The sequence below is a fragment of the Dasypus novemcinctus genome, chromosome 7, assembly GCF_030445035.2.
Source record: "Dasypus novemcinctus isolate mDasNov1 chromosome 7, mDasNov1.1.hap2, whole genome shotgun sequence".
Lineage (NCBI taxonomy): Eukaryota > Metazoa > Chordata > Mammalia > Cingulata > Dasypodidae > Dasypus > Dasypus novemcinctus.
In genome coordinates, this window is record NC_080679.1 from 34,690,833 (window position 1) to 34,711,021 (window position 20,189).

At 33.1% G+C, this 20,189-nt stretch overlaps 2 protein-coding genes across 16 annotated transcripts in view; one reads left to right on the forward strand and one right to left on the reverse strand.

The window, feature by feature from the left end:
- Positions 1 to 11,029, forward strand: part of KANSL1L (KAT8 regulatory NSL complex subunit 1 like) — a 209,043-nt gene extending 198,014 nt beyond the window's left edge. For 4 of the 5 annotated variants that reach the window (XM_004470208.4, XM_004470209.5, XM_071216145.1 and 1 more), the window contains 7 exons: positions 1,160 to 1,288; positions 3,318 to 3,433; positions 4,277 to 4,401; positions 6,052 to 6,106; positions 7,301 to 7,413; positions 8,428 to 8,596; positions 9,418 to 11,029. In XM_004470208.4, coding sequence (XP_004470265.1) covers positions 1,160 to 1,288; positions 3,318 to 3,433; positions 4,277 to 4,401; positions 6,052 to 6,106; positions 7,301 to 7,413; positions 8,428 to 8,596; positions 9,418 to 9,651 — 941 coding nt within the window. In that variant the 3' untranslated portion in view covers positions 9,652 to 11,029. Of the gene's footprint in view, positions 1 to 1,159; positions 1,289 to 3,317; positions 3,434 to 4,276; positions 4,402 to 6,051; positions 6,107 to 7,300; positions 7,427 to 8,427; positions 8,597 to 9,417 lie in introns of those variants that run through there. The other variant, XM_058300199.2, reaches the window with a different exon arrangement.
- Positions 1 to 20,189, reverse strand: part of RPE (ribulose-5-phosphate-3-epimerase) — a 58,381-nt gene that overhangs the window by 11,285 nt on the left and 26,907 nt on the right. For 3 of the 11 annotated variants that reach the window (XM_058300201.2, XM_058300203.2, XM_058300204.1), the window contains 4 exons: positions 15,673 to 15,812; positions 15,237 to 15,266; positions 14,485 to 14,571; positions 8,598 to 12,798 (listed from right to left, as the gene is read on the reverse strand). In XM_058300201.2, the coding sequence (XP_058156184.1) occupies positions 12,676 to 12,798; positions 14,485 to 14,571; positions 15,237 to 15,266; positions 15,673 to 15,812 (380 nt within the window). In that variant the 3' untranslated portion in view covers positions 8,598 to 12,675. Of the gene's footprint in view, positions 1 to 6,889; positions 12,799 to 14,094; positions 14,201 to 14,484; positions 14,572 to 15,131; positions 15,267 to 15,672; positions 15,813 to 20,189 lie in introns of those variants that run through there. The other 8 variants (XM_023592198.3, XM_004470204.5, XM_012529694.3 and 5 more) reach the window with 4 other exon arrangements.

Consider the following 20,189-nt stretch of genomic DNA (forward strand, 5'->3'; position numbering starts at 1 on the left):
CAAGTAGGAGCTACCAGGTAGTTGAAAAACACTAGAAAACTATATTTGAATCATATCTGTAATTAAAATAAACTACTTCCTTTTAGCTTCCCCTGCCTGCCTGCATTTATAGCATGGGATGCTGTGGTGTGGATGTTTGCCTTAAAATGAGGGCAAACATTATCTTCTATGTAAACATTACATTCACTTTGTCTCTAACTGGTGGCATCTATAGTTTTTATCTCTGTAATTTCATTGTACCTACAAGGCATACTAGGATCAAATACAGGCTTACTGAATTTTGTTTTAAAATTGACAATTCCTTTTGAAATTTACTAAAATTACAACTAAAACACTTCAGACTTCTCATAGCCACTGTCAAAACTTTTAGGGATTAACAGCAGGAAATGTTTAGTCCTATTTTATATTAAAGCCTAAGTTTCCTTTTTCTGGTAGTTTTTCTTAGGAGTGTTTTCTAAATGTTTTATTTTAGTTTCTCACTGACTCCTGGTTTGTGAGAATTGAGCGATTATATCTGTGCTCTTATTATTCTTTGTAGTGAGTAACTTTAAACAGCCTGGTGGGTAATTTTCAAGCCTTGCTTATAAATTGTTTTTAACCAGTCTTACTGATACATATTAATGAAGCATACAGTTCACCCTAAGTGTACAATCAATAGTACTTGGTACAATGACACAGTTCTGCAATTCATCACTTCAGTCATTAGAGCATTTTCATTATTTCAATAATAATAAAAAACAAGAACATTCTTCACCTCTCAATCTCTCTATACTTTCCCTGCTATTTCTGGCTCTTGAATATTTATTTATTTAGCAGTTTTACTGAGATAGTCACACAGGAGCTAATTTAAAGATTCATATGTTCAGCCAAGATTTACAAATCTGAACCAATCTTAGTTAACTCTCCACAAAATTTGGAAATTTGTAAGACTGTGAGAAAGATCACCTTCCCTTTATAGTTCCTTCAAATACTAAAGCAAATATAGGAACTCCATTCTGGGTATTCTTAATTTATGAATTATCTATTTTGGTACTTATTTATTTCATTTTAGTAATTTTGAGCTGGTATCTGAAAATTCTGCAATATAGTTAGTAAAAAGGATTAACATGATCATTATCTATATATGTCAGAGATCTAATTTCCTTTCTTTCCATTGTAGTTTGTAGTACTTCTCTGAATCAGTGGAGAAATGGATATTCTCCTACATGTAAACCTCAAGTAAGGTCAGAATCTTCTGCACAGCTGTTACAGGGAAGAAAGAAAAGACATCTGAGTGAAACAGCAATAGGTAGGTTACAGTGATATAAGCACTAGTGAAAAACATTGAAAATTAAAAACCTGTTAAGCCTATAAAGAAGCCTGCCTTAAAGAGCTTATAATTAAGAATAGTCACTAATTATGCAAAACATATACATGACCCTATGAACATTAAGCAATATATTCATGTAGTACATTCAGAATATGTCAGGACTGGATATCTACCCACTTGATGGCAATTAAGTATTTCCTTCCTATATTCCCTATCTTCTGTCAAGTGTCCTGCTTGACAGGACTCAGTCTTGGAGGTTCTGTTCTGCCCTCAATGCAGTATAATGTTGTCTTTTAGAAAACTTATTACTAGTTCTAGTACCTACTGCGGAGGTGTCGGTTCACTGCAGATTCCTCAAGATTTTGTAAAATTGAACCAAATTCAACTGAGGTAATTCAATCACATATTTCAAGTCCCCTTAGAAGCCTATAAACTTATAGTTCAAAGATTACTGATTGAGATATCTTTGGAAACTTAATCTCTCCTAGTAAAGTGGGCTTGTCATGGGGATTTGGGACAGGATAGTTGCCATAATCATTGCAAAGAATGATTTCTAAAAAAGATTTAACTGGTAAGATATATACTAAATAGCAAATTATCTATATAAACTTTTGGTTCTCATTGTTCTAGTGGATATAGCACTATATATATACATTAGTTAAGCACTCTCCACAGATGGAATATGTAAATAGCATACCCAAGGATACATAAGAAACCAGTTACATCAAAGAGGTACTAGGTTGCAGTTATATATGACGGACTTAACACATTCATCTCTACTCTTTCTGGAAATCCTATGACATCATCACCTGCATACCTAGAGTGTTGCACAACATTTAAAACTCCTATCCATGTCCAGAAGTTTCATTACACTATCAAGGGTTTACCATACTTTTGAGGAACTGCCATACACTCAAGACCAAAATACAAGAAAATTTGTGTCTCCTAATAAACCCCAAGATGGGAAAGGTTTATTTGAATTGATTTAACTTTAGATGTCACTTACAGTTTGATGGAAATACAGGGGTAGAGGAAAAAGTGAAATGATATACTATAAAGAAGTAACTGAACAACTTCAAAATTAGACCATCTGATCCAGTCTCTTTGTATAAGTCAGTCATGAAAAATAGGACTGTTCTAGATTATAAGTAACTTAGAAACAATAAGCATTTTCAATGTGTGGATCCTGATTTGAACAAATTAGTCATAAACGACATTTTTAACAGCTGGAGAAATGTGAATATGGACTAGGTACTAGATAGTACTGAAAACTTTATATTACTCATTTTTTGGTTAAATAAGAAAATATTATGTTTAAGATCTCTATGAAAGTAAATAATCAAGGGCAATAAATAAGTGGATAAATATATAAATATATACTCACAATAAAGAGCCAAAACAAGAAAAAAAGAAAAAGGGGATTTGGAGGAAATAGACATTACAAAGAGTAAATGTCAACTTCTAATCAAGATCCTCAGAGAAAAGAGAAATTTCATTATGACACAAGAAGAGGACACCAGAAAAATAATGAATCCCAGAGCAAAGGAACTTTTGGAAATTAGTACTGTAATAGAACTTAAAAAGGAGAAGAATGGTCAGAAGATAAAGTTAAGGAAATCTCCTGGAAAATAAAGCAAAAACTCAAAGATTGAAAATAATGAGAATATGAGAAAATTAAGAGGCTCTGTCCTGGAGGACCAACCCCTCACTGACAGGTGCTACAGAAAACAATAACAGTAGGAGAGGATGAGATCATTAAAGTATTAATGTAAGAGATATTGGATAAGGACTGGCAAGACCCCAGAAGACAGAAATAATTATGGTAGGACTGTGGGTAAGGTTCTTTTTAAATTTTCTTAATGTTTTTCTTTTGTTTTCTGAGACTTTTTTTAAAAAATCAAGTAATAAGGAATCTCTTGTCACCTAAATTATGAAAATAATTTTAACAAAATCACACTGATCAGTTACTTTTAATGTGTGACATTCTCAGTGGTTCTTTCCATGGCAGGTGAAAGAACTAGATTAGAAGAATTTGCTTTTCAACACATAGAACCAGGCTCCCATAGCAATTTTACTGCTGTTACCAATGTCAACGTTATATCAAGAACACAGAATTCATCACAAGTAAGTTTTTTTTTTTTTTTTGTATATTCAACTCCTAAATTGTTACGAACTTTCTAAAACCAATTTTCTTTAAAAAAACTTGTATTACAGAATTTTGTGTTTTGCTTATATAGCTAATCTATGACAGCCCTTATACACTAGACATATATTAATTAGCATATTTAGAACAATATTATTTGGAAGTAGTGAATTTGTTGTTGTTTTTTTAAACAGAGAAACATACAGCTCATTAATCCTTGGTTATGGCTTATTTTTCTGAAATTTATTATGACCATTACTCCCTAGCATTAAGCTAAAAATAACCTTGCTAATGACAATTCAGTACTTGTCTTGTTCTTTTTCTGTTTTTTTGTTATAAGGCCAGGCGTAGAGAAGTAAAATGGTGAGAGGGTTTAAAAGGACAGTGTGACGCTCAAGAACCAAGACACATAAATGAAGATAGTAAAAATGATCTTTACCACATGACTCAAGATAAAATATTTCATATCCTTTCCTAATAAAAAGAGAACTTATAAAATAATTATTTCATTTACATTTAGGATACTTTGTTAACCTTTTTTGATAGTTTTACATTTTAAGGCATTTTATGGTCTTAAAATACAGGTTTGTATGTGTGCACACACAAATATACATTGCATACCTATCAAGAGATTATTTTGGTTTACTGAAGACAGTTTGCCTTAATTGTTTTCCCTAGCATTTTATAGCCAGATTGTTAGAAAATATATTTACAAAAATTATAACATTTTTATATCTATAACATCATGAAAGATCATGAAAGGAGGGTATCATCACAGGTAACTAAAGATACTAGTGCAAAACAACTGTAATCTTGTTTTGCAGAATACTGCAAGACGGAGGTTGAGAAGTGAGAGCTCTTATGACATAGATAATATTGTGATTCCCATGTCATTAGTGGCCCCAGCTAAGTTGGAGAAACTCCAATATAAGGAAATACTTACTCCAAGGTATGTGTACTTAGATTTTTTCTTTCTTTCTTTCCTTCTTTTTTTTTTATAAACAAAGTTTCAGAGTGAAGTTAGAATTTTAATAAAATATACAGGAAAATGCAGGAAGTACTCTCCACTTCCTTATGTACTCTTAAAACCATGGAGGATAAACAGTAAAAGAAACCTTTACATTATATATGTGTGTGAACTGAAGAAACAATGCTATATAGTATAACTTCACTTTTCAGTTCTTGGTAAGGATTGGGAATTCCTAGAATTATTGACTTTTGCATTCTTGGAGTCCTTTCATTCAGTGATATTTAAGTATCTATTATGTATATGGCACTAAAAGGTACTTGAGAGGTATATATAACTGTAGCAACAAACAATCCTAGCCCTCAATGGTGAAAGCAAGAACTAGTTTTGTGAGGGGTATTCACATTGTTAAGACATTAATATCTGTGATAACAAAAATAAGATTTTGATTTATTGCCAAGTCTGCAAGAAACACTTCAAAAAGAAAGATGTGTTCAAAAGAGATTTCAGAAGGACCAGAGTGGGAAGCTCTGAGAAGAAATCCATGAAGAAGGGAGAACATAGAAAGGGTATTCACTTAGGGAGAAGACCAGAACAAAGGCATAAAGACAAATGCACAAAACTTAGCCAGAGAATGAGATTTTGTATATGGTGTTAGAGGTCAATCTAGAAAAAAATGTTAGAACCAGATTGTGAATGTCCCTGAGGGCCATTACCTTCAGATTATTTCTTACTGTTAGTGAACTTAGTCAACTCTTTAACAACGAGGAAAGCCATTTCTTAAGAATATGAATCTGATACCAGGAAGTGGAGATAGAAGAGGTTGGAAATAGAGAAATGAAGTGGGAGACACCGCACTAATCACTACCCATCTCTTTTCTAGCTAATTTGATAATTTCACTAATTATCTCATTAATTACTTTAAGAGGTATTAAGAGAATTCTTACCAGAGAATCCCTTGATGTATTCTACATAAGAATAACATTATGGTTATGCTGTTCTATAGCAACAATGTTTTTCAACATCAGTGGTATGCTGGAGCTGGCTCAAAAGAGAGTTGGTTATTATAACAGAATTCCATGAGCAAGTTGTTAACCACTGATAGCTCAAAAGAAGCCATTGTAGAAGTCTTTACCACAAGGAAATTAGCAAATGCTACAAATCAGGGCTTTTTGTTTGTTTTTGGCTAAATCAGATTACAAGAATACCAACCACTGACTTAATTCAAAATTAGTCCAATATTAGGTTTAAATTGCAACTCTGTAGGAAAGACTGTTCACTTTTAGTCCAAAAAATAAAGCTCATCTTCTTGTCCTTTTTGTTAAACAAATATTTTTTTCTGTTTAAAAAATATCTGCTTAACAAAACACAAAAAAGAATTTTAAAAAAATTGTGTTGTAGGGGGATATATTGGAGTTCTATTTATTGTTCTAGCATTATTTTTGCAATCTTCCTGTAAGTTGGACAATAGTTAAATAAGTTTGTTGTTTTTTCAAGTATTCTTTAAAGGATCATTCAAATCATGGAAGTCCTAAGGAAAGAAAACTCTACTATATTTAGCTGTACTTAGAGAATAAAATTGCTAAATTTAGGTAAATAAAAGCAGTTTGAATTGTTTTATATTTTCAACAGCTGGAGGATGGTGGTACTTCAGCCTTTGGATGAACATAATTTTGGGGAAGAGGAGGTAAGCTAGCTTTCAGTTAAATGGAAAATTGAACATTATATATTATGAAACCTGCTTAATTTGACATACAAGGAACTAAAGGAAAATATAAGCTTTTTAATTTCTGAATTTTTTCCTCATCACTTAAAATGAACACCATTTGTTTGTGAGTTGTGGAAACAATGGAATTTATGTGATTATCCACATTCATTCTCAGTATTAATCATGTATTTCTCCATGAAGAGATTGCCTTAATATTCAGATATACAATGCCATATTCAAAATCTTGGGGCCAAAATGTTTTTGAATTTGTAAATTTTTACATTTTAATAATGTACATGTGTCATGTAATAGCTGTATGAAGTCTACAACTATTCTCATAGCCAAACATTAATGTTTGTATAATGAAATAGCCACAGAAAATGGAATAAAGACAAAAAGTAGCCACACATTATGTCAAGTCAGGCTGTTACAAATTATGAAAAACTTTTTTTTTCAGATTTTTGGATTTTGCAATTGTAGGTGAGGTATTTTGGACTTGTTTGGGTAAAGCATACATTAAGACAAAAACAATTAAAAGGAAAAATACTTATAACCAAAGTAACTCCAAAGTTATAGGTTCATTATGTAGAAGATTATTTGTTTCTGTCAAGTAAGTCTTTCTATAAAGAAAATATGCACAATGGTCATATGTTTCAACTATCAAAATTTACCTTTTATACTCTCACTCATCATTCAGAATGACCCTCCCCAGGAAACCTAAATTCTTAAATTCCACATCAAAACAGTTATATAGACTACAACTCCCTAAGTCATTCATTAAATTTATTCTGATTTATTTCAAACAATCATTCTAACTTTTCTTTCAAATTAACATGTTTGTAGAACAGTATGTGGTTCATAATGGGCAATTAAAACCTGTTGAATGAAAAGCATTAAGGACACTACATCTGTGACAAGTGGAAAGCACTGTGAACCCATTTATAATCTAAAGGAAAGTCTTAAAAAATCACCCATAAGTAAAAAGTTTTTTTAAATTTTGCCTCCCTTTTTTAGGAATTTGATGTTCTTCTCATAACTATCATTTGTTATCTTGGCTTAATTTACATTTAAGTTTTCTTCCTAATACTCTGTTGATGAGCAACCATTTGAAACCTGTTCTTATACTTCAAAATGCTTCTGATAAAAAAAGGCGATTTTTATTTCTAATTCCAGATAGAAGATCTTTCTGATGAAGTCTTCTCCTTAAGGCACAAAAAATATGAAGAAAGAGAGCAAGCCAGGTGGTCACTGTGGGAACAAAGCAAGTGGCACAGAAGAAACAGCAGGCAGGTGTTATAAATTTAAAACTCTGAACTATGAAATCCATGCAGAATGAATACATATTTTCTGCATGAATTTTGAGGGAGACCACTAAAAAGGAAGAACATGTAATGCTGTAAATCACTTATGCATGGAAGGTGAAACATTGCATATACAAATTTATATTCAAAATATACTGAGGCTAATTACATAATGCTGAAATGAGTTTCTGTATTTCACACCCTTCTATTTCTCATGCTCACTGTTAGCCTCAGGAATAGATTTAACTGAACAAATATGATGGGAATTCTCTGTAGAAAAAGTAAGTCATTTCATTATAATACAACAGCAAACCTAATACTAGGAGTTAGAATCTGATAATCTGTTTTAACATAACTACTTCAAAAATGTTTTTTAAGAAAATTTTCAAGAAATCCGTCCAATCTAAAAAAGTCTAAAATAATTTGAAAACCCCAAATAATAATTTTATATTTGAGAGAATCCCTGAAACAATTTTGAAAAAAGATGGAGGAAGGTATTTTATATTGATGTTTGACTATTTTTAATGTAAGTGAAACTCAAAAAGCAAGATCATGTGAAATCTGATAGTTATTTTATGTAAGGGGCTTTTCTCATGTCATTAGCACCATTAAGACATTTCTCTGTTTAGATCTCAATAGGTCTAGATTTGCTGCTTATCTTAACATATATGAGATTCAAGTCTCATCTTTTTCCACATTCTAGAGAATATGTAACTCTCCAGAAGGGCAGAGAAAAATGGAAATTGAGTCCTTCACAATTGGCATTAAAATAATCATGGAATATTCTAGGAATTCAAAAGACTTTAAAGGTCAAGTAATTGCCCTTTCTTGTCTGCCTAAAAACAAAAGCAAACCAAAAAGGAAAAAACAATAGCCACAACAACATAAACACCCCAAAATAAAACCTACCAAATGAACTTGATTTCTTGACACCTTGATTTGTTCATAAATATTAAGACTTCAATAAATAACAAATTATTTTCTTGATTTTCTTTTTAGAACTTATAGTAAAAATGTTGAAGGACAAGACTTGATTTTGAAAGAATACCCTAATGACTTTAGTAGTGGTCAGCACTATACTGCTGAAAGTCCTCCTGAGCTTCCTTCAGAAAACCATGATCTCTGTGTACATGGCTCACCTTCATTAAATGGAAGTCAAGAAACTAAGGTAAGTGTAATATACAATTAGATAAATCTTTTAATTATCATTGAACTTTTTTATACTTGTTAATAGACATTACTTATTGCCAATTAAAGTTTCATCATTACATAACAAATGCAGTAAGACAATCCAGTATATGATGCTGGGTAAGAATCATGATCTGTATTCCAGCATTCTAGTTACACCATAAACTATAAACTTTTTCATCTTTTTTGTATAACTTGTCAGTTCCACCTAATTCACTTAACTATTAGGGGATGGGAGTCTATGAAAGTCTGATTACAAAACAAATTTAATCAATGGAGATGACCTGGTATTTGGTAAACATAAGCTGCTACTCTTCCTCCTCTTAAATAAAGACTTTTACTTGTCTCCCCATAGATCAGGCCTTACTTCAAGGGGAGTATTTTCTAACACAAGTAGGTGTTGAAAGCTTAGGGAAGGAAAAGGCAACAGATGTCTGTAATAATGATGGCATAGAAATGGAGATATTGAAGTAGATCTAACTTAAAAACACTTTTAAAAGGTCTTTTCCAAAGTACTTCTAAGGCTGAAAATGAAGGCATGTGCCCTGGGAGTGTCTCCTTTTCTTAGCAGAGGCAAAGTTTAAAAAAAAAAAAAAAAAAAAAGCCCAAAGTTCACTTAACAATTCCTAGTACATTCCACTTTGAGTTGCTAGATATCTAGGTCCAAATGAAAACTTACATATTTATGTGTTAAAAGAACAGAACAGTTATTACAAAAATTAACATTTACAGATTACTTGATAAATGAATTTAAACAAAACAAATTAGTTGAAACTTAACTGACAATGTTTTCCCTTTTAGTCTTTTTGGTGGGAACGACGGGCTTTTCCACTGAAGGATGAAGACACAGCAGCCTTATTATGCCAAGATGAAAAAAATGATCAGATTGAAAGTTCAAGCACAGCTTTCCATGGTGAAGTCTTCTGTACCAGTGCACTAGAGAATTGCCACCATCCAAAAAAGCAGTCAGTAGATGGAATGGAAGATTACAAAACCTTTGGTCTAGGACTTACTAATGTTAAAAAGAACAGGTGACAGGGAACAGGATGGTTTAAAAAACTAAGTAACTGAAAGGGAAACAGGATTTAAAAAAAAAACAACAAAACCCTGTTTTCCATACTCCCACCCCTCCCCCAGTCTCAATTCCAGAATAAGAGCATGTACTGCATGTATTAATCTTTATGCTATTTATGAAACAAGCAAGATAAGTCTTTTCTTGTTGAACCATAGGAGTAACTAGTTTTTCACCTACAGACAGTCATGTATGTTTATCATTGCAAAATAGTAGTACCAAGAAATGAACTGATGCAATTTGATGTCAAATCTTATTACTGGGTAAATAATTTTTAAAGGATTATACACACATGCTCCTATTCTTTTTTTCTATATATACAGTAATTAAAATAGCCTAAGAAATACATATAGTGTGTATACAGAATATGCACACAGTTTTTAAAAAAAACAAAAAACATTGGCAGTTACTCACTCCTCCTGAAAATGCATACATGAATTACTCCCATGAAATGTAAGCTGCAGCATATATAGGTTTCCACTGATAACAGACAGCTGAAAGTCTTATGGAGGTTTAGCCAAGAGTAGAAGTCATTTATGGAAATTCCTATACTAGATGACACACTATTTTATTTTAAATCACTGATTTCTGTTAGACTAACCACAGGCTATTTTCCGTTCACTCTTAACAAAGTAAGACAAGCAAAGTGGAGTTAAATACTGGGTGCATTTTTAAACTAGTACGTCTTTGAAAACTCAAATTGAGTTTTGCCTAGTTTATTTCAGCTCTCACACTGTGCTCTCTTTAAGAACGCTGATGTATCTCATGATGAGACCAACTGAAATGAACATCAGGAAAATCATATTCGTATGATATTAAAAACATTGTTATATTTCTAGCTAATTTGGTCATTCCTTGCCATAGCTGACTATTAAAAAAACATCTATTCTGACTGGCATCCTAGAGATTTAAAATTTTTCAAAGAATAATGCTTCAATTTGGGGACTGAAGAGTACATTAAAGAAAATTCCTTTTAAAGCTATGCCATTTTTTCTATGTGGAAGTTCAAGACAATTTTATATGAATAACTTTTCTTGTATAAAAAAGGTTATTTACATTGTAGTACCTGTGTAACTGACAATCCTGGCCAGCTGGCCTAGTCTGTGGGATTTGACACTAAGTTTTTGTTAAGGATTGGAAATTGTATTGGTCCTTTAAGGGGGAAAAAAATTCACATTTCAATACTGACAAACTTCTGCTTGTAGTTTCACTGTATATTTATTTTTAAAGAAAAAGAAAACAAAAGCTGGACAAACCTACATTGTCCAGGCAAATAAATCTTTGTCATGTCACATATTATAATCTTCTATGTAAGTTTTTTTAATTAAAGTTATTTCTATATTCCCTGTGTTGTCTGATTTGATTAAAACACCACGTATATACGGCACCACCCTTTCCTGAACCAAAATAAAATATTAAGAGACAAAATTTTACTTTGCAATGTTAGATAAAAACACAAGCAAGCTCTATTCTATGCTTAAATGTTAACATTCTTAGTTTTCATATATTTCTCAGAATTCATAGTAACCTAAAGTTCAGTGACATGGTCCCATTATTTCTTGCTATATTATATAGCAAGTGACTGATAACATATTTGTCTAAATATAATTTTGGGCACAGTTATAAAACTTCTAGTTTTTGGATTAACTTGGTACCCTGTGTCTCTTGGCCCTCCAGGTCTTTCTTGGAGCGATAAAATAGAAATCCTTGGGGCCAAAATCTATAGTTTCAGAATATTCTCAGCTAGCTGATTCTGCTACAAGGTAAAGTCAGACGAGAAAAAAAGGCAATGCTGTGTAAAAGAAGCTTCCTTCTCCTAACCCATTTCCCAAGAGTTCCATTTGCTAAAACAGTACATACCAGAAATCCTATGCCCTACTGGATCCTTTCTAGGATACCAGCTTGTTTCTTCATTTTTTAAAAGGGGATTAAAAAAAAAACAAAACCTGTCCTACCACTCTTAGGAGTGTTGTGTAGATTTAATGGGATTATATAACTAATACTTTGAACCTAAAAAATGATAAAATGGTATCTATATCATATTGAGCATCTTTAAGTTCTAGGAATATTACTGGAAGATTTACATATAAATCATTACCTCTTAATCCTCAGACAACTCTGCAAGGGTTTTAATTAAAAGCATTTCACAAATGACTTAATAATTGGCTGATCTGCTAAAGTCAAATGCCTGGGAAAGGGGCAGAGTCAGGATTCAACTCCTTATTACTTCCAAATAGAGGCTTTACTTTTTCTTTCTACTCAAGAGTGAACACAAGAGCATTATCTAATGTCCTTAAGAATGGTATATGGAATTGAGAGGGAGGAGGGGGAATCACTGCATTATGGCCTGCCCTTCAGCACCCCAGGAAAAAACCCTGATAAAATCTATGCTTAAATTTTAGACTACCTAAAGACCCTTGGACTTCATACTTTTTTTGTTTTGTTTTGATGTATCAAGTATAAGGAGAAAAGTGAAAAATAGATGTTTTAGGCATGAGAAGAATATGGTATCCTATCTCAGCTAGATCTAAGCTTGGAATTTTTCATAAGGTCCATTCTAGTCATATTATCAAGCATAAACACAAACCACAAATGACAGTGAAAACATAAGGACTTTTGGAAAACAGCTAAGAAGTAACAAAATTCTTTGAGAAATGCAGAAAAATCCTTTTTATAGTAGCTAATAAGCCTCCCTTAGGCATGAGACACATTTTTGTTTAAAACAATAATACAGTCAAACTTTTACTATTTATAAAAATCAAGGTTCCCAGTAAAAATGTATTTACCATACTAAATTCCTTCACTAAAAATGTAGTTATACACACCAATTTCTAACCTCTTAGAACATTCTGCACAATAGATTTTAGTAAAATGAATAATTGCTCAGAAAAGCAGCACAGCTTCAACTGCAATATGATTTGGTAAGACAACCTTGTTTTCCAGTAAAAAGGGATATTTCATGAGCAGAAACACTGAGCTCTGAGGTTTCATCGATCAAGAGAACGTTTCTGAGCAGCTTCTGAGCAAACATTTCTTAACAGGTTGATCACAGATCTGGGGTCTTCGCTCCTCATAATGGCACTGCCAGACACAATCATGTTAGCTCCTGCCTGAAAGAAGTAAGCACTTAGGTTATGCCTCAAAAGGGAAATGCAGAAGAGCCTAACACAAAATCCCTGGACTAAAAGTTTCTACTCATGTACCTGTCAGAAATTACCTGAATTGTACAAAAGTCACTTTGAGATGCACAGAATACTTGTGCAATTTAGTTCAGTAAAGATAGAAGTTAAAATGCTCAGCAAGTGAAGATGTGAAATTACTTTTAAATGCTACCTAAGAAATCATTGACCTTTTTGGTAACCAAGATTAATGACCTACATTGCAGCTGTGTTAGTATTTAGATAAAGTTTAAAAACTTAATCCTCAATTCATTTAAGGCCTCCTCAGCTACTTAATAGCTATCAATCTTTGCATTATATTTATGAACTGTAGGTAGTCTGCAAGGCCAATTCTTGCTAAAATGTAAAACTATCCATAAAATATGACATTAAATTTAAATAATTTCTCATTTTAATTCCACAAAGAATGGAAAGCTATATTTCATGACAACCCAGAATGGTTTTGAGGTGGCTTAAAAAGATTTCAAGATGTCTTTTTAAAATGTGGAAACAATTCAGAGATAAAGCAATTAAGATGGGCCCAAAGTTAGTTTTGAGAGTCCAAAATTTGACTCAGGATGAGAAAGCCAACCTGTTCTTCGCCAGAAGAAAGGAGAATGGGGGACCACTGGGAGAAGCATGGACACTGAGGACAATTTCTCCAGTAAGATACTATCCTTTAAGACAAAGTACACATGCAGTGTGTACTTTAATGCACTTTAATGCCATTCCTCATAGAAATTATAAAAAAGAGTTTTACAGGTACTCTTATGTCTCAATTTGTGAAATCATTCTATAAATTTTTGTAATTTTAAATTTAAGCAGGACAGCATAATGGCAAAGCACAGTTCAGTAAACAGCAATTCTAGAAGTGGTCAAAAGGATATAGGCTCACTGATCATTTGGTTAGTTCTTTCTACATACATGCTTATCACAGGCAAGTTTTTGATAAGTACTGAACAGAAAAGTCTATCAGTTATACAAAATCCTGGAAGTGCAGATAAACCATGTTGATGAATAAAAACTGGCCAGGCGAGGTTACATCACTCATAGTGTGCTACTGGAAGGCCTGGTGTTTTTTTATGAAGTTCAGGAATCTAAGCTAGGCTAGCTACCCAAAGAAAAACTCATTTCACCTCTACAAAGAGGGAGACCAAAGGATCAGGATCAAGTCTAGATTTTCATCAAAAATAGTTCTAGTCAGCTCTTACAAGGGGTAAGAAATGAATACAACAATGTTCTACAGAATAATATAATAATTAGGTCAATTAGATTTCTTTATTCTTTTGCTTTGATAAGAAAGTATCCCATCTTTCTTCTACTTTGGAAAAAATTCTTACTCCAAGGTCCTATCCTGAAACACAATAAATGACTTTTCAAAGGGCTGGCAGTCAACAAATTCTTTTTTGAAAAAGAACTTTCTTCAGCACTACTTAGATAAGTGGGACTTACCATTTTAAGAATATTTTAGCATATTCACTATTGCTTTATTTTTCTAGTTTTACATTTGAACAAAAAATAACTTTTCCAAGAAAGAAAGTTCATTTAGGAAATGTAGGGAAAATTTCTTTGTCCAATGTCCTGGACGATACATTTGATAGGATACTGGTCTAGGTCACAGTTGAGGAGCCATCTCACCTCTGCACATTTATGGACAGTGTCAGGACCTACTCCACCATCGACCTCTATGTCCAAAGACGGGAACTGGGTCCTCAACCAGTGAACCTAGACATACATGAGGAAATAAGTAACTCCTAGGTGAATATGTGGAAGAAAAACCCCCAAAATAAAAAATCAAATAGCCAATATTAGCCACTACATATGACTCCAAATGCCTCACATAGTAACTTTACATTATACCACCATAAAATATTACTGGAGAAAACATGCTTTTTAATGTACTGAGACAAATAACGTTTTATAAAAAGCAATCTGTGTTCTGTTTGGCAAATGGCAATCAATTTGTCATGGCTTTGCAGAGAATATACCTCATAGAAATAAGACCAAGACAAGAGGTTCAATATTCATGAAAACTCCCAAGAGATCTAAAGATTACAGAAATAATGGTCTTGACAAAAACTACCAAGATAAAGATGAAGTATCTTTTCTGATTTCCAAAACCTAAATCTATTACAGCATTTGTCATGCTATATTACAATTACTAGCAGACACCCCATCTACCCACTTTCAGAACAGGATGTGTCTAAATGTACATGTGATTCTACACTTGCCTATTGAATGAACACGAATAAAAGCCACATCCCTGAATCAAATACTTCTTTTACCTTTGGCATCATATCTTCCATGAATTTCTGCCCTCCAAACCCAGGTTCCACTGTCATTACCAAGGCCATATCTATCTGATTAGCCCATGGTGCCAAATACTCAACTGTAGTTCCTGGTTTGATGGCCAAGCCAACCTGTAGGAGACAAATTTGCTAAATCATATGAACAATTATTTCCACATTATGTTATTGCAGTATATCAGGCCTAGGTAGAAATACTCCATTCTTAAAAAATACATAAATTGAATAAAAAAAGGAGACAAAAATTCTTTAGACTCTCATCTTAGTTTAAAAAAAAAAAAAAAGCCAACAAGGCTATCCAATTTAAAGGTTTCCAAAAGAAACCATAACTGTTTAAAACATCAGTAGAATAACTAAGTCTTATCTGACAGAAAAGTAATACTTAAACTCTGGATTCACACCTGAAGAATAACTGCATAAGTCAGGTTGTCTTTACCTATCATTTCCTGTCTTCTACCAAACTTCCAAACTCTGAGACTGAAGGGTATAAAACAATAAATACTCATCACTGACTTCTCACCTTCATCCCATTCTCCCGAATGTCTTTAATCAAAGCTCCTGGATTCTCAGTAGCTTCGAGATGAAAGGTATATTGATTAGCTCCTGCTACAGCCATTGGTTTGACCCACTGTTCTGGCCTGGACACCATCATGTGCATGTCTGGGAAGAAAAGACACGTTTTTACTTGAAGCCAGCATGTAGTTTTTGCTATTTCAGATATAAACTCTTATGGCATCACAATAATTGTTATCTACATAACTACACTTCAAGAGTTTTCCTTTATTCAGAAACAAGGTTTTGATTAAACTTATTTACAAAAAAAAAAAGTATTCCATGAAAAGCATTGCTCTGTATAGGAAAAATAACTACTAGAAATCAGGAAACCTAGTTCCAGGTCCAGGAAATGCTGCTCTAAAAACTTAAAAGTACCTATGTGGACTTGTTTCCTCATTTATAAAATAAGAAAGCTAAATTAGACTATGTCTAAAGGCTCTTTCCATTTAAACTTTCAACCAATATTTATTGAGTGCTTATTATGCACCAGTAATTGTTCCAGGTACTAGGGATAGAGCAAAAAATTGACAAAAATCTCCGCTGTTCCAGGGACTACATTCTTTGTTGGGGAGACAAATGACAAACAAAATAACATCCAAATGAGGCTAGAAGTAGGTAAGGCCAGTGTGCTTGAGGCAGGGGGAGCAATGAGGAGAGGAGATGAGGCAAGAAGAGGTACTAGGTGAGCAGAGATGGTATAGAGCCCTGCAGGCCATCAGGTTTTATTCCAAATGAGATAAACACTGCAAAGTTTTGAGTGGAGAAGTGACAAGACCAACTTAGGTTCTAATGAACTCTGGCTGCTATGTTGACAGAAATCTGAAAGGGACAAGGATGAAAGTAGAGACAAGCTGTAAAGCTCTGGCAAATAATCCAGATGAAAAATGATGACGGCAGCAACAGAGGATAGTGAGAACTGCTGGGATTTGTGATAAGGTAGAGCTGACAATAGTAATTAAATGTGGAGGGTGAAAGGAGAAGAGTTAGGATGATGTAAAGGATTTGGATCTGAGGTCTGAGTAACTGGAAGAACAAAGCAGCCATTAACTTAGAGGCAGAAGACTGCAGGAGGAACAGGCTTAGGGGAAAGACCAGGGGCTCAGTTTTAGACATGTTAACTAGCATTATTTTAATTCTATAAGCTTGACTCAAATATGTAAGAGGAACATGGGCATAACTGTCTTAAAGGTCTGGACTTAAAATATAGGGAAGTGGATGTGGCTCAAGTGTTGGGTGCCTGCCTACCACACAGGAGGTCCCAGGTTTGGTTCCCTGTGCCTCTTAAAGAAGAGTAAGACAGCGAGCTGGCACGGCAAGCTGATGCAACGAGATGCATGATAAGATGACACAACGAGGAGACACACGAAACTCAGTAAGACACACAACAAACAGGGAGCGGAGGTGGCTCAAGCAATAGGGCTCCACCCTCCCACATGAAAGGTCCCAGGTTCAGTTCCCAATACCTCCTAAAAAGAAGACAAGCAGACACAGAGCAGACAGTGAGTGCAAACAATGAGGAGGGAGAGAGGAATAATTAATAAATCTTTTAAAAATGAAAAATAAAATATAATTGCTTTTCAGGAAGAAGAGGGCAGTTTGAAAGAGGCTAAATCAAGAAATAACTGTGAAGGTGTGAGCAATAAGCAAACACTCCTGTACTAGATAGATGGTAAGAGTTTTTGTTTTGCTAGAGGAAGCATATTTCTGACATAGCTAAGATACATTAAAGAAAAAAAAAAATAGTAACCCAGAACTCCACTAAGACTAAAATGTGATAGTTTTAAAAAACATCATGAAAGGAGGATATAGCTTGACTAATGAAGCCAAGATTAAAGTTTATATTTCTAAACTACCTAGAGTAACTAAATTAGAACATACTTTAATAGGTGAAACTTTGGTTTTAAAAAGTGTACTCTATTAGGTATTTCCTCTTTCTTTGTATATAGTTAATTCATATTTTGGTGTGTAGTTTCTCAGTATATTTTGTATTATAAACAAGGAAAATTCATTCTGCCTTTAAATATCTAGTTTACTCATTCTCTAAGATACCAGACTGTTAAGTCATCCCTATTCAATTTTTAGTATGCAGCAACCACCATCAGCCCTTGTTCAGTAAATCTGCCTAAAGTTAACATGTCAAGATCAGGCCTGAAATGTTCTAGTCTCAGGCTCCCTTTTCACCTAAAAAATTATTGAAGTTTATGTTGATATGGGTTATATTTATCAATATTTAATGTATTAGAAATTAAAAGTACAATATCTATTGATTTAGTTAATACAACTACTACTGCTACTATTACCACTAATATCAATAAACAATAATAAATCTATTACATGTTAATGGAACAGTGGCACTGTTTTACAATTTTGTGAGTCTCTAATGCATGGCTTAACAGAAGACACACAGATTCTCATATCTGCTCTGCATTCCATCTATTGCAATATGTTGTTTTATATGAAGAAAGGGAGGGGAAGGAGAGTATTTTAGTAATAGCCTTTTCAAATAAAGATGATGTTCTTCTTTTATTTTATACCAAAACTCCACCAGTGATAGTTTTTTTAAAGGTTAGGTGCCATGTGGAATCTGCAATCCTTCAGTGAGCTTTCATACTCTGTTACATGTAAAGTTATTAGTCTACCTTACACTTCGAATAGTATCAGTTTACTGAGCTATGCATATCTTCTAAATGGTAACACAGTTCAAATGCACTATCCAAAAGTCACATCTGAGACCAATAAAGACCTCATCATAGAAGATGTACATACTGGGAAGCTGTAAAGCTCACGGCAGTAGAATCAGGTCTTCTAAAATTCAAATTTTCCTTCGTAAACTCTAATTTTATCAGTGGAAACAAAAAGTGACAAGTTGTTTTCCTTGAAATGATAGGCTCACTTGATTTTTTTCCTTTTTTTTTTTGAATGTCAGTAAAATACCCAAGTATGAATGACACCATAGGGCATCTGTCAATTCTATTTTCAAGTAAAAATGGTGCTCCTGCAAAGAGCACCTAGTTCAGATAAAAAGAGTGAAAGGGGGGAATAAACACACAAAAAAAACTAAAGAAAAAAGCCAGAAATGAGGGCTTTGCAATGTTTGTATGGTGGAGGCAAAGAATACTATTCACTCCACACAACTCTGCTATTCTTGAGAATAACTTTAATTATCAGAGAAAGTTGTGGCAGCAGGTATATGCTGATTAAAGAAGGAATTAATTTGTGAAGGTGAATTTTCCACAATGTAGTTTAAAATAAATTTTAGATAATCAGAGGATTATATTTAATTATTTCGAAATTTTACATTGGTGGAACATTATTTTCTCATACCACATAAATAAGGAGATAATATATATTTTCTTTGGTGCACTCAAAGCAGAATTATCTTATAAAGAGGTTCTGTCCAAGAGAACTTTTGAGAACTTGAAATGTGGTTATTGTGACAGAGAAACTTAAATTTTAATTTAAATAGTTACATGTGGGTAGTGGCTGCCACATATTGAAGAGTACAGCTGTAGTCATTTAAAAAGTTGATCTACAATACGCTAAGACAAAAGAGATCTAATTTTTGTGCAAATCCAAGAGTTATATAAAAACACACATTTAGAAAAACTTAAATTTTTTTTGAACAAGAGATATGGCAAGTGAGCATTGCTAACACTTTTAACAATAAACTACACTACACGTGGACTGAATCTACTTTCCATGAGAATTAACTTTCAGTGTGTGATCTTTTTTTGGTTTTGTTTTTTAAATTAGAGAAGTTGTAGCTTTATAGAAAAATCATGTATAAAATAGGTAAAATAAAGAATACCCTATTATTAACACCTAGCATTAGTGTGGTTACATTTCTGATAAATCTTGAAAGAATATTTTTATAACTGCTTGATAATCTATAATCCATCAACAGGGTTTGCTGCTTGTATTGTAATGTGCATTTTTTAAAATTTTTTCACTCCAGTAATAATATATACAATCTAAAATTTCCCCTTATAACCACATTCAAAGATAAAATTCAGTGTTACTAATTATGCTAAAACATTGGGCTACTATCACCACCATCCATAACCAAAACTTTACTATTAACCCAAATAGAAAATTCATACAATTTAAGAATTAACTCTTTATTCTTTATTTGCATCCTGAACTCTCGTACCTTATATTCTAGATTCTGATTGTATGAGTTTGCTTATTCTAATTATTTCATATCCATGCAGTCTTAGAGTCTTTGTTTTTTCATGTCTGGCATATTTAACTCAACATGATGTCTTCTAGGTCCATCTAGGTTGTTGAATCTATCAGAACTTGATTCTTTTTAGGCTCAATAATATTCCATTGCATATATATTGCATTTTATTTATCTATTCATCAGTTCATAACCTTTGGGTTCTTCCGTCTTTTGGCAGTTGGTAATAATGGAGCTATGAATATTGGCATGCAAGTAGCTGTTCAAGCCTCAGCTTTCAAATCTTTGAGTTATAGACCTAA